A 12301-nucleotide genomic window follows, 5' to 3' on the forward strand; every position below is an offset into this window, starting at 1 on the left:
AGGTAATTGTTAGCTATATACTTGATCTAGATCTACGTGGATTTTCACCTACGTACACAGCTGTACGTGATATGGCTGATAAGCTGCTCGCTGCGCGCGGCGCAGGCCAGGTTGGACAGAAGTGGCCAGCCAACTTCGTCAAGCGTACAGACAGTCTCACGACGTGTTTCAACCGAGCGTACGATAGGCAGAGAGCTCTGTGCGAAGATCCAGTCCTAATCAGCGCCTGGTTTGAGCTCGTAGAGCAGACAAAGGCCAAGTACGGCATCTGCGATAATGACGTCTACAACTTTAACGAAGCTGGCTTTATGATAGGCAAGATCACGACTCAGCTTGTCGTGACAGCGTCAGAGAGGAGAGGTAGGCCAAAGGCTATCCAGCCTGGTAATCGCGAGTGGGTAACGTTGATCGCTGCGATCAACGCTGCTGGCTGGTCAGTCCCACCATTCCTCATCTTTGCTGGCCAGTATCACCTGTCTGCCTGGTACGAGGAAGCAGAGATCCCACGCGACTGGGCGATCGCAGTCAGCGACAATGGCTGGACAACCAACAAGCTAGGAGTAGAGTGGCTAAAGCACTTCAACGCTTACACGAAGACTCGCATGGTTAGTGCGCGTCGCCTGCTCGTCCTTAACGGCCATGAGAGCCACCAATCCCTTGAGTTTCAAGAGCTCTGCAAGGAGAACAACATCTACACGCTCTGCATGCCACCCCACTCATCTCACCTGCTTCAACCTCTTGACGTTAGCTGCTTCTCGCCGTTGAAGCGCGCGTACAGTCGTGAGGTGGAGAGCCTAATCCGCCACCACATCAACCACATCACCAAGCTCAAGTTTCTGCCAGCGTTCAAGACAGCGTTTGATCGAGCGTTCACGCCAGCCAATATCTGCTCAGCTTTTCGCGGCGCAGGCCTTGTTCCTCTCCAGCCAGACGCTGTCCTCTCGAAGCTAGACGTGCAGCTCCGTACGCCTACTCCAGCTGCTCTACCAGAGGCTCCCTGGGAGGCTTGTACGCCGAGCAACGTACGTGAGCTTGAGGCTCAATCAACGTTGATACGTGATCGCGTGCGACGGCACAAGAGCTCATCACCAGCTTCGATCATTGAGGCGATTAACCAGCTCAAGAAGGGGGCTGAGGTGATGATGCTCTCAGCTGAGCTAATGCGCGATCGGATTGCCAGCCTTGAGAAGGCTAATAAGGCAGCGTCAGCACGTAAGCAACAGAAGAAAAAGCGTATACAGAAGCAGGGGACCTTAACAAAGGGAGAGGGAGAGGATATACTTGCTCAACGCGAGGTTGAGCAGCAGATTTCTCGTGAAGAGCGTCAAGGAGGAGCGCGATCAGGCCTTAGCCGCCAGGCTCTGGCGCGCTGCACAAGGTGCAGGGAGACTGGCCACAACTTACGTACGTGCAAGAAAGATACCTTAGATACTGCTTAGTATACTCTGTTATTATCTATATATTATCTTGTAAGGTGGTTGAGATATACACGTGTAGAGGTGCGCAAAGTTGGTGGGGTGGCTCACTCGCTTGCCTGGCTCACTCGCTTGCCAACCATGTTAGTCGTTTATGAATTACAACACGATGAGGCAGCTGCGCTGCCGTCCACTAGTAAGCAACGAAAAAAGCGGGGTCTCGCTACCCTGCTACCACGAATGGCTTGAAACGATTGGCTGGGAGCCGAAGCGAGCCACGAACAAAAATTTCAACGAATTGCTGGAGGTACACCTCCAACGCGGTCCACGATATCTCCAATGGGCGGGCAATGCCCATTGGGAAGTTGGATCATGACCTTGGTCGTGATCCAGCATTTTTATCGCTAGTCGTGTAGATCTGGCTTGAAGATCGGGCCGGCCTACGGTAGACGCCGCCTCGACCGCTGCGTTGGGGAAGCAATTTCGCGCCTCCGCTACAGATTACATGGCACGGCAGTCTGATAACTATACTCTCTCCACAACTTCACGCATTGGGTCTTCTACCACGATCAAGGAAGAACTTCTCCAGGATCCGGTCGTACATCTGCAAGAGAGAGGTTGTGCGGTGCCATTAGCAAGAATGCTGACTAGGCAACACCCAAGTCTTAGTTCGAACAGTTTTACCATCGTCCTCTCAAGATCGTTCATGGCACGCTTGGTGACGCAAAGCTTCACATGCGATACCGGGGTGAACGGGTGATGTTCAGCACCTGGGCGATGTCAATGCCTATCCACCTACTTATCGCTTGCCGTGATACGACTTCGGGACCGAACTACGAGGCAATCCCCTCATCGGCCTCCCCGCATCTCCATACCTGATCGATATCTAATTCCACAAAATTGTAGCAAATGTGAGCTATACAGCAATCCGGTAAAAAATCGAGGTACATTCTAGTGTCATCGCGGCAGCTCTACACAGTCGAGGGTGAAGACACCAAACCAAGAGCGCTCGGGCGGGCTTTCGCCGGAGCTTCTCGAAATTGGCATTGCGAACATCGGTGATTAGTCTGAGTGAGAGCTTTCTGAACTTCGAACGTCGTCCACTACAAGCTTGATTTCAGCAATCGAAACATCCATCGCAATGGTGAACCTTAGCTCGGTGCTCTTTGCAGCTGGCTTGCTTGTCAGCCCGCTTGTCGCCGCCTCGGAAGGGAAGAATGAGCACAATACGGAGTACTCTTCCGAGTAATGCCTTATCCAAACTATTTGGAGAGGCTATAAACTAATTTGTCACAGCTGTTCGGTGTCTACCTCATATAGCAACACAACCTCTATTCTCGACAAGATCCAGGCGCGCGGCTACCTGAGAGTCGGCACAACTGGTGACTACAAGCCGTTCTCGTACAAAGTGACGAACCGAACAGCTCTACCTGCTACACCGGCCATCAACACTACTTACATTGGCGCCGATATCGATGCAGCCCAGTCGCTTTCAAATTCTCTCGGTCTCTCACGTCCAGTCGAGTTCGTTCCTACTATCTGGGCGAACCTCACGACAGATCTTGCAGCACAAAAGTTTGACGTCGCTATGAGTGGCGTTAGCATCACCCTAGCTCGTGCACAAAAGGCCTTCTTTTCCACTGCGGTTCAGCGAGTGGGCAAGGCCGCGTGCGTGCGATGTGCGGACCTTGACAAGTTCTCATCTCTGGCGGCTATTGATACCGCCGGTGTCAAAGTCGCGGTCAATCCGGGCGGTACAAACGAGGCGTTTGACCGGGCTAACTTGAAGGCGGCTACTATCGTGTTGGTGCCAGACAATAACGCCGTCTACAAAGCTGTCATGGATGGCGACGCAGATGCCATGATCAGTGATATCATTGAAGTGGAATTGCAGGTGCGGTTGCATCCGGAGGTGCTTTGCATCGTTAACCCGAATGCGACTTTTACGTTCGAGGAATTGGGTTATATGGTAGGGCAAGATATTGTATGGAAGCAATACATGGATCTGTTTGTACACATTCAGCTAGGAAGTGGTGGCTGGAACAGTACCCTGGAGAAATGGATGTCCTATAAATGGCCCTCAGTATAGACACATTTGTAAGAGACGGCAGATGTCGTAATGAATTAATGGGGTTCAGACAAGCCGCGAGCCGATTCAAGTTCCATAGAAGCGGGTAAAGAGCTAGAACGCCTGGTCTCAGAATATCGGGAATAGTACGCAATGTAAGCGCTAGTTTCCACCAGCCTACTTCGTACTCAATGCGGGTTGCCTTATTGGCCTGATACAAGCCTCACAGCATCTCCCTCCGTGGCTAGGGCACTGCGACCGTGGGATGAGTCGTCCTACGCGACGCTGCGCCTCCTCACCACCCTTCTACTTGTCCGATTGGTTAACTAAGTTATCCACTTACAAGACGTCAACCCCATCTTTGCGTCGGCTGTCGTTCGAACAAAGGCCGCAAATGGCTGTTTCACAGACTCAAGAAGCGGCACGAGAATCTTCAGGCACTCTTCTCTCGTATCAATCTTTCAACCAAGACAGCAATTCTACTATACTGTTTATACATGGTGCATTTGTCGACAGTAACGACTGGGATCTTGTCGTGCCCTACGTCCTCGATTACCATCTTCTACTTCTAGACTGCCCTGGACATGGTCGATCTTCACATATACCCTTCTCTATCGAGGCATCGGCAAAGCACATCGCCCATCTGATAGAGGCAAAAGCCATTAGTGGTCAAGCCCATGTTGTTGGTCATAGTCTTGGTGCCTCTATCGCTGTTTGCCTTGCCGCGAACTACCCTCATGTTGTTCGCTCCTTATTCGTCTCTGGATACAGCGCGACCCCCGTTTCCAGTGCTCCATTATTGCCATACCTGCTCTAGGCCTCGAATCACATGGAAAACGCCATCCCACGACCTTTTGTTCGCTGGCTCATGGATGGAACTGATCTCCGCCATACGTCTAGCGCTTCGTTGTCGCTTTGTAGACAGATCGCGCATACCGGCAATGCTAAGGCGCAGCTGCAGCCGTGGTCTGCACGAACTCTGATCATTGTAGCGGGGAAAGGTGGATTGATCCCTTCCAATGATAGCATAGAGGCCGCTCGCCAACTCGCCAGAGTTGGTAACGAGAATAATACCCGAACCCTTGCTTGCAAGCATCCATTCATGAGGCATCCTTGGAATCGACAAGATCCTTCCCTCTGGGCTACAACCGTTATGGCGTGGGTCGAAGAAAGAGACCTCCCAGCCGGATTCGTGCCACTGTAGGCGCATGTCGTATGTGCAGCTTGGCTGGAAGGGTGGTCTGGCGGTTTCTAGTAACCATGGTCAAGTTTGGAGTTCCTCTTGGTAGATCGCTTTACTCCTAGCTAGATCTTCATCTCCAAAGCTCAGACTGGAAAGCATCATGTAGGCGTCCTTGGCTTGAAAAAAGAATTTATCCATCTCGCAATTCTTTTCATCGTCCACGTAGACCAACAATAGCCCACCAGGCTTGCTCATCCATTGCTCATGGACTACTACGATGAAGGCTGTTGGCCACCACTCTATATCGGCCGCTGCACCCCCGTCACTGCGAGGGCGCTTGCCCTTGTCTAAAGCGATGTGCGCCTGAACGACCTCTTGTAGCGTCTTGAATGATGTGATGGATGGCGCGGGCCGTACGAGATGGCTTTCGTTTCCTTGTTCTAGCCACTGCTTTTCGAGCACTTGAACAACACTTTCGAGTGGCACCTTGTCACCAAGAAGTGTGTAGACTGCGAATGCTGCGTCGTCCCAATTACCGTCGCCGAATCGGTCAAGCTCGGGCGCTCGAGATGGCAAAGACAGATCGAGTGTCATTATGGTAGACACTAGATTATGGCGCGATGCCCTCAACTTAGGCTTCCTGCTAACGTAAACTGTGATTTAGTATTCAACAGATGTGTATTGTGCAACTGAGGCAGCAGGTGTGAAGAGTGAAATTATGTCTTCGTCAGTTGAAAATCGACGTCTGCATTTGTTGGACGCGTGAAAGCACCGCGTTGCTGCTGCGCGCAGAATACTCGCGGTATCGAGATTGCTACGACCGACGAAGCGGAGATGAGTGATACCGTTCGCAGCGTTTTATTGAAGGAGCGATAGTGGCGGGTATGTGAAATTAGACGTGAGATTGCATCAGCATATCTACCGATGCGGATTGCGAGAACTCTGAGTCTGCAAGAGCGAAGACAGTCCTGGAGTGAGTCAACAACAGAAGCAGTGAATGTTTCTTGCTGACCTCGGGAGGTCTGACTTGGCTGCAGAGTGGCGATGTGAGACTGTGGTGGCTGGTGGGCAGGCCTCCTGTTCAGGCGGCGATGGCGCGTGGCCACGGCGGATGTGATGGCGGTCGGGTGCTGGGGCTAATGATCTACTCCCAAGGTTAATCACGCAGGTCTCGAAGTCGAGCAGAGTTTCTAGACCGCGCAACGACCAGCTACGTGCCGATCGCACAACTTGAACACAATCTGCAATCACAGTGGATGGCGTCTCTTCACAGGCTGTCGCAAATGTTCAACTCGGTAAGGGATGATCTCATAATCACAACAAAAGCATTGTCGGATTGTTGAGCAGCAACAAATGTATTTCGGGCCTACAATATACGAAGGCACGTCATCCTTCAATGCTGCACTTGATCTCTTTGGGCAGCTGCAGTTGTCAAATTCTCATCTAGTGGCCGAGCATCTATTTTTACGACCATGGGGGAATGCACAGCCACGCAGGTACCAGTACCGTTCATAGGGTCATCGGAGTAGGGTACCAAAGTCGCTTGGTGATGGATTACTGTGATTCTCTGTGCACAAGAGCGGCCAGCAGTAGTGAAAAAAGTCTTTGTGCATGGGGCGACGCCGTGCGCAGTTCTCCAACTCTACAGCGATGACACGATGGTTGACTTGGCGACGGTCTCGAGCGGGACCGGGGTAGTTTGATAGGCTCGCCTTGCGCAGTAGCATTCCTCAGCTGCCATTAATACGACAGTAGTGGTGTGTTAGCATGTGAGGGCAGCATGCCTCACTGAAAGCAGTGCAGCAAGACAGCCAAGCGATAAGAAGCAACTGCAGTCCCCAGCTGGCGCAAAAGTCCCTGACAACTCCCCAACGTCTAACCCCCCATCCCGTCGTGTTCTCGAACGCGGCCCAACAACCCTCTGTCCTCGATAGCGTCGGATCCAACGACTGCGCCATCGCGGGATTAATCGAGGCTAGCGCCGCGCGTCCCTGCCTGATTGGAGTGAGCCCCCTTGGCTGTCGCCGCACGGTTTCAGAAGAGAGGCAGAATACCGGCTTCAGCGCCTCGTCCTCATTTCAACAACAATCGCTCGCTCGTTCGTCAGTCGTTTCACCTTTGCGTCCCTCGTAACTGCCGACTCGACCCCAAACCTCTTCCCAGGCTCGCCGCTTCCTCCATTAGACCACTCACTGCGACGCTTGCCCTTTGTTTACCGTCTTCATCAGGCACGAGAAAGGTTGACCCTGCGGCCGACTCCCGTTTAATCACTGCTTGCTTCTTCGTCTGCGGCACCATTCTTCTGCCAGCAACCACCTACGTATACGAACCATCCCCAACACATCGCTACCGCGACCACCACTCGCTATCGAAAGTCGCCTCCCCCAAGGAACGCCCGCGGGCGCAAACATCAACCATGCGACCTCACGCGACGTACTCCGCAATGCTCGCACCCTTCATATTACTGGCATCGGCGCCACTGGGCGTACTGGCCGCCGACATTCTCAAGACTAATGGCTTCAGCTCGTGTCTGGATGGGCAGGGAGACATCAAGGTCAACAAGCTCAACATCGAATTCGACCGCTCTACCAAGAAGGTCACGTTCGATGTATCTGGCACCAACGAGGTCGAGCAGAAGGTCATGGCAACACTCACCGTGAACGCATACGGTAGAGAGTTGTACAACAAAGAGTTCGACCCTTGCTCCGGCGAGTACAAGGTCGACCAGCTATGTCCAGGTACGTACATGCCTGCCTTGCGCCTGCTTCTTTTGTATGCTAACGTACAACAGTTCCCAAGGGTACCTTTGGTGCACAGGGCGAGCAGAGCATTCCCGATAGCATCATGTCGCAGATCCCCAGCATCGCCTTCAACATACCCGACATCGACAGTCAAGCCAGGTTGCAACTCAAGGCCATAGACGGAGGCAAGGACCTAGCTTGTATCACCTCACAAGTCAGCAACGGACAGTCGCTGTCAACTGCCGGAGTGCAATACATTGCCGCTGGAATTGCTGGAGCGGCCTTGGCTGTTACTGGACTGGCTTCGCTCGCCGGTGCTGGACACGCTGGTGCGGCACAGTCCAGTCCTACCTTTGGCGACGTTATCGGATGGTTCCAGGCCATGGCTTTGAACGGCATGATGAGCGCCGACGTTCCCGGTGTATACCGCAGCTGGTCCCAAAACTTTGCCTTCAGTACCGGTCTTATCTACTGGGAGGGCATGCAGCACTCCATCGACAACTTCCGTGCGAGCACTGGCGGCAATCTTACGCAGAGCAGCGTCGAATTCCTCAAGAATGCTACCCTCGTACACGTGGACCAGAACTCGACCTTGACCAAGCGCAGCTTCGACCTTCTGTTTTCTCGCGATGTTCTGTTTGCTCGCGACGAACTGAACACGGACATCAACGGCAACGGTACTGACGAGGAGGGTGGCGACAACAAGGTCATCGTCTACGCAAAGGACATGCAGGGCTTTATCCAAGAGTACACAATTCCTGACCGTAACGCCTTCATGACTGTTTTGCTCATCTTCGCCATCATCGTCGCCGCCATTACCGTTGGTATCCTTCTCCTGAAGGTCATCCTGGAAACCTGGGCCCTGTTCGGCAGCTTCCCGAAGCGCCTGACCAGCTTCCGTAAGCGATACTGGTGGACTCTGGCTAAGACTATCACCAACTTGATCCTTCTACTATACGGTATTTGGGTTCTCTACTGTGTCTACCAGTTCAAGAACGGAGACTCATGGGCTGTAAAGACACTTGCTGGTGTAACCCTCGCGGCATTCACTGGAGTCCTGGCTTTCTTCACCTGGAAGATCTGGAGCACCGCCGACAAGTTCAAGAAGATGGAGGGCAAGCCTGACGCTCTTTACGAGGACAAGGAGATCTGGCGCAAGTACAGCATGTTCTACGAGAACTACAAGAAGAGCTACTGGTGGATCTTTGTCCCCGCTATTGTCTTCCTGTTTGCTCGTGGTTGTGTTATCGCTGGAGCAGACGGCCACGGTCTCGCACAGGCTGCCGGTCAACTCATCGTCGAATCCCTTCTCCTTATCATGCTTCTCTGGGCCCGCCCATACACCCTCAAGTCCAGTACCTGGATCAACATTACCATCTCGGTCGTTCGTGTCTTGTCTGTTGTCTGCATCTTGGTTTTCGTCGAAGAATTGGGTATGAGCCAAACAACCAAGACCGTCACCGGTCTTGTGCTTGTTGTCGTGCAAGCTTCGCTCACTGGTGTTCTTGCTATTCTCATCGCCGTCAACGCCATCATTATCTGCTGCAAGGAGAACCCTCACCGCAAGAAGAGAAAGGCAGCTGGTAAGTTTAACCTTCCCCTTAGACCCCAACATTATCTAACAAACCCTCCAGAGAAAGCCCGCGATCTCGACAACCTTACCCCTCTCGATGCACGCAACTCGCTTCTCATGGACCCCCAAGAGTACAAGCGCACCTCGCTTCCTTCACCATTCGGTCCCCGCACCGCCGGCTACGACCGCGTTCCTCTCGCCGACCAAAACACTGCCTACAATGGTCCTGGTGGTCGCTCTTTTGGAGATGACCAAGGACACCTCCTTGCCGATGCTTCCACTTTCGGCCGCACAGCAACGCATGAGCGAAGCATAAGCCGTGACAGCAGTCCAGGACCCGACCCAGGAGCCGGCTACCACCAACCACCTGGCTACGTCTCCAACGCCCCGTGGCAACCTCAACAACCACGAGGCAACAATGGCGGCTACGCGTACTAGAGCCAACAAACTCTTGAAGTCTTCTACAAGCGAAGACTCGGAGTGGTGAAATGACTCACCATCGGGCACTATCTCCTTTTGTTATATTCCCTATTTGTATCGCGGTGGTTGTATTGACATACCCTAGAGCGGTCAAGCCACATCTAAAGTCATCTCTCTTGCATACGGGCTGGGCCATATCTGCTCACAATGCCCGTGATTTTTACGAATCTTTCTTTGTGTTTATCTTTAGTATTTGGTGTAAAGAAAGATCTGATACAAGCTCTTGTAATCTCATGCAAGCGGTAAGCCTGGGGCTCGCGCACACACATACACAACTATCTTTTCTGCTATCGTCAAGTGGGGTGAAGGAGAAGGACGGGAAAGGAACTGCAAGGAACGGAGTGTGGAGTTGGAAATGGGATGTGAAATAAGATGTAGAGAAGATGTGAATACCAATACTTAACTGTTACATGTACAGCTCTATCTACCTTTTTGTGACATCTGCCCAGAGAATGCCATATCTTGAGTCGAGGTCTCGCTGGGCTCGGCAGTGGTAATGCCATTGCCCAGAGCAGGGAGCACGGTACGTGCGGTTTTAGCTTTCGCCGATAAGCTCCTCGCTGCAGAAAGCTGCAAGCTGAACACTTCCGCCGCACCGCCGTCCCGAAATGTTGGGACGACTGCGCATGCGCCACCCCTGAACCAATACATTCTAGCGACATATTGCATGACCAGAATGCTCGAACAAAGACCGAGGTTTCCCACAACGAAGCCGTCTACGAGTCTAGGCAGTCTTATACCTGCAGATCGTCCGATGCTGTTTCATTTCCAGAGCCATGTCCCACACGAGAGATGCGCTTTTTCCGCCGAACGCCTCCGGTTAAGTCGATCTCCCGAGGATTTGCTTTGGCTCGTCCCCTTGTGGCGTGCCCGCCAGGGCTTGGGCCGCTTGTACCTGCGTCACGACTACACTATTCTGGGCGGCACGGTAGCAATCTAGCCGGCTACCAAGAGCCGGTTTATCTCTAGGACTGCTCTTTTCGATATGCTAACGTGCATGGTGCAGGTGTAGCGCGGGATGATGTGGACTATAGATTATATCGTTATCTCGGGACTGGGAGTTTCCTCTGACGAGGCTTGCGGTTTTGACGTTTGACGGCGCTCGAAGCTAGCTTGCGCAGATACTATTTGGGGAGAAGGGATACGATTTCAGGTACCTAGGTATTCGCTTTCCTCTTTCTTCATATCTCCGTTCCGAGTTTTTGGGTCGGGTGCACGATAGACCGCTTGCTAATTCCCCGTCCGTCTTCAAGTCGCAAAGGCGTTTTTGTGGCTTGCGTTACGACTCGCTTTCGTTTCTCTCCTAAAAGCTTTGGGGTTTTTTTTGGTGGGCCAAGCTGTCTAGAAGAGAAGGAGATTTTGTACAAAGTACTATTATTGCGCTGTCTTCCCGATCGCGTCCTGTTCTTTACGTTGCCCACGCGCATCAGCAACGAGAGAAGAGTGACCCTGTGTGGTGACGACCAATAGCGCGACGACAGAATATTCGAAACCAAATTTGTTCGCGACCCATTCTAATATCGTTGGTAGCGATTACTCCGGTACAAATTCTCAAAAAAATCGAGTTCCTACATCGTTACGCTTCAAAGTATTCCTATACATCGACCTCACCACAAATATGCGACGAACCGCACTCTATTCCGCCGCGACGGCACTACTCACTAGTACCACAACCGCACAAGCCACAGCATCAACGTCGTCAAAACGTGGTCTCTGCTACGTGCCCTCCGAAGACCATCCCGACGACGACAAGATATGGACAACCGGCCCATCACCACCAACATGGTATTACAACTACCAAAAGGATCCCTCCCCAGCCTACGCCAACGACCCAGACATGCAATTCGTCCCCATGCTCTGGGGAGCCAGTGATAGCGACACTGGAACCCCCTTCCTCGACTCAGTCAAGAAGCAAATCGCCGACGGACACAACATAAGCTATGTCCTTGGCTTCAACGAGCCCGATGGTGGCCACAGCACTGGTGGTTCCAACCTCGCCGTCACCACAGCAGCCGCTCGCTGGAAAGCCGAGATTGAGCCTCTGAAGGAACTCGGCATCAAACTGGGTGCGCCTGCTGTTACTGGCGCAGAGTCTGGTTGGCAGTGGTTGGAAAACTTCTTCAACGAGTGTGATGGCGGTTGTAATCCTGATTTCATCCCTGTACATTGGTACGGAAACTTCGAGGGCATGATGAGCCATGTTGGACAGGTTACGAACAAATGGCCCAATTTGACTGTCTGGGTTACCGAGTATGGTTACCCGAATCAGCCGCTCGAGGCGACGCAGACTTTTTACAACCAGAGTGCTCAGAGCTTTGATAGCTGGCCGTAAGTACTGCTTCTAGCATTCTTCTACTAGAAGAGAACGCGGATTAACACTATAACCAGGAACGTTACGCACTACTCTTACTTCGGCGCCTTCCGCTCTGATGTCAGCAACGTGGGTGCCAACGCCGCTATGCTTACCCAGGACGGCAAATTGACGGATATTGGATCCTGGTATATGGGCGGTGCTGAGACGAACAATGTGCCAAAGGCTTCTGGTGCTTCGATGACGGGAGCTGCACCAGGTGCTTTTGCCTTAAGCTTCGTGGCTATGGTGTGGTTCTACTTGGCTTAGTGTTTCTAGAATCCAGGTTGTCCATTCCTCAGGCTATGGTATCGCAAAGGCGTTGAAGGATCGGTATCGATTAGATGTTGCTAATAGACCAAGGCTCACTTGAGCTAGAGAGTCACAAAAGACGTGCTCATGTCACTGAGTGAGTAGCCTCGCACTGAGCCATGAGCAATAGAATTCCATGGTTCCTTACTATCACCTTGTCACAAGCAGCAGGTAGAGAC

The 12301-nt window shown here is 52.4% G+C and overlaps 6 protein-coding genes across 6 annotated transcripts; 5 read left to right on the plus strand and 1 right to left on the minus strand.

The window, feature by feature from the left end:
- The first annotated feature begins 2366 nt into the window (after positions 1-2366).
- On the plus strand, positions 2367-3626 carry CC77DRAFT_492883 (periplasmic binding protein-like II). Its single transcript, XM_018531898.1, has 2 exons — positions 2367-2660; positions 2712-3626. The coding sequence occupies exons 1-2, from the start codon at positions 2557-2559 to the stop codon at positions 3502-3504; spliced, it is 897 nt and encodes a 298-aa protein (XP_018380199.1). The 5' UTR covers positions 2367-2556; the 3' UTR covers positions 3505-3626.
- On the plus strand, positions 3627-4524 carry CC77DRAFT_492884 (alpha/beta-hydrolase). The gene has a single exon (XM_018531899.1). It carries the CDS (start codon positions 3749-3751, stop codon positions 4298-4300), a length of 552 nt encoding a protein of 183 aa, XP_018380200.1. The 5' UTR covers positions 3627-3748; the 3' UTR covers positions 4301-4524.
- Positions 4525-5703, minus strand: CC77DRAFT_493047 (hypothetical protein). Its single transcript, XM_018531902.1, has one exon. It carries the CDS (start codon positions 5258-5260, stop codon positions 4748-4750), a length of 513 nt encoding a protein of 170 aa, XP_018380201.1. The 5' UTR covers positions 5261-5703; the 3' UTR covers positions 4525-4747.
- A 1150-nt stretch (positions 5704-6853) lies between these two features.
- CC77DRAFT_492888 (TRP-domain-containing protein) lies at positions 6854-9687 on the plus strand. Its single transcript, XM_018531900.1, has 3 exons — positions 6854-7404; positions 7458-8990; positions 9042-9687. Exons 1-3 carry the CDS (start codon positions 7083-7085, stop codon positions 9416-9418), a joined length of 2232 nt encoding a protein of 743 aa, XP_018380202.1. The 5' UTR covers positions 6854-7082; the 3' UTR covers positions 9419-9687.
- CC77DRAFT_492889 (hypothetical protein) lies at positions 9688-10555 on the plus strand. The gene has a single exon (XM_018531901.1). It carries the CDS (start codon positions 9957-9959, stop codon positions 10398-10400), a length of 444 nt encoding a protein of 147 aa, XP_018380203.1. The 5' UTR covers positions 9688-9956; the 3' UTR covers positions 10401-10555.
- A 230-nt stretch (positions 10556-10785) lies between these two features.
- CC77DRAFT_493084 (hypothetical protein) lies at positions 10786-12255 on the plus strand. Its single transcript, XM_018531903.1, has 2 exons — positions 10786-11788; positions 11849-12255. Exons 1-2 carry the CDS (start codon positions 11079-11081, stop codon positions 12078-12080), a joined length of 942 nt encoding a protein of 313 aa, XP_018380204.1. The 5' UTR covers positions 10786-11078; the 3' UTR covers positions 12081-12255.
- The last annotated feature ends 46 nt before the right edge of the window (positions 12256-12301 follow it).

The sequence above is a fragment of the Alternaria alternata genome (genome assembly GCF_001642055.1).
Source record: "Alternaria alternata strain SRC1lrK2f unplaced genomic scaffold CC77scaffold_29, whole genome shotgun sequence".
In the NCBI taxonomy this organism is placed as follows: Eukaryota; Fungi; Ascomycota; class Dothideomycetes; order Pleosporales; family Pleosporaceae; genus Alternaria; species Alternaria alternata.

Bases quoted from the DNA above. Each gene is read 5' to 3' on its own strand.
- CC77DRAFT_492883 (XM_018531898.1), top strand. From the start codon at position 2,557: ATGGTGAACCTTAGCTCGGTGCTCTTTGCAGCTGGCTTGCTTGTCAGC. The intron at 2,661-2,711 runs GTAATGCCTTAT...AATTTGTCACAG, and splicing joins AATACGGAGTACTCTTCCGA to CTGTTCGGTGTCTACCTCAT.
- CC77DRAFT_492884 (XM_018531899.1), top strand. From the start codon at position 3,749: ATGAGTCGTCCTACGCGACGCTGCGCCTCCTCACCACCCTTCTACTTG.
- CC77DRAFT_493047 (XM_018531902.1), bottom strand. From the start codon at position 5,260: ATGACACTCGATCTGTCTTTGCCATCTCGAGCGCCCGAGCTTGACCGA.
- CC77DRAFT_492888 (XM_018531900.1), top strand. From the start codon at position 7,083: ATGCGACCTCACGCGACGTACTCCGCAATGCTCGCACCCTTCATATTA. The intron at 7,405-7,457 runs GTACGTACATGC...AACGTACAACAG, and splicing joins GGTCGACCAGCTATGTCCAG to TTCCCAAGGGTACCTTTGGT. The intron at 8,991-9,041 runs GTAAGTTTAACC...CAAACCCTCCAG, and splicing joins CAAGAAGAGAAAGGCAGCTG to AGAAAGCCCGCGATCTCGAC.
- CC77DRAFT_492889 (XM_018531901.1), top strand. From the start codon at position 9,957: ATGCCATTGCCCAGAGCAGGGAGCACGGTACGTGCGGTTTTAGCTTTC.
- CC77DRAFT_493084 (XM_018531903.1), top strand. From the start codon at position 11,079: ATGCGACGAACCGCACTCTATTCCGCCGCGACGGCACTACTCACTAGT. The intron at 11,789-11,848 runs GTAAGTACTGCT...CACTATAACCAG, and splicing joins CAGAGCTTTGATAGCTGGCC to GAACGTTACGCACTACTCTT.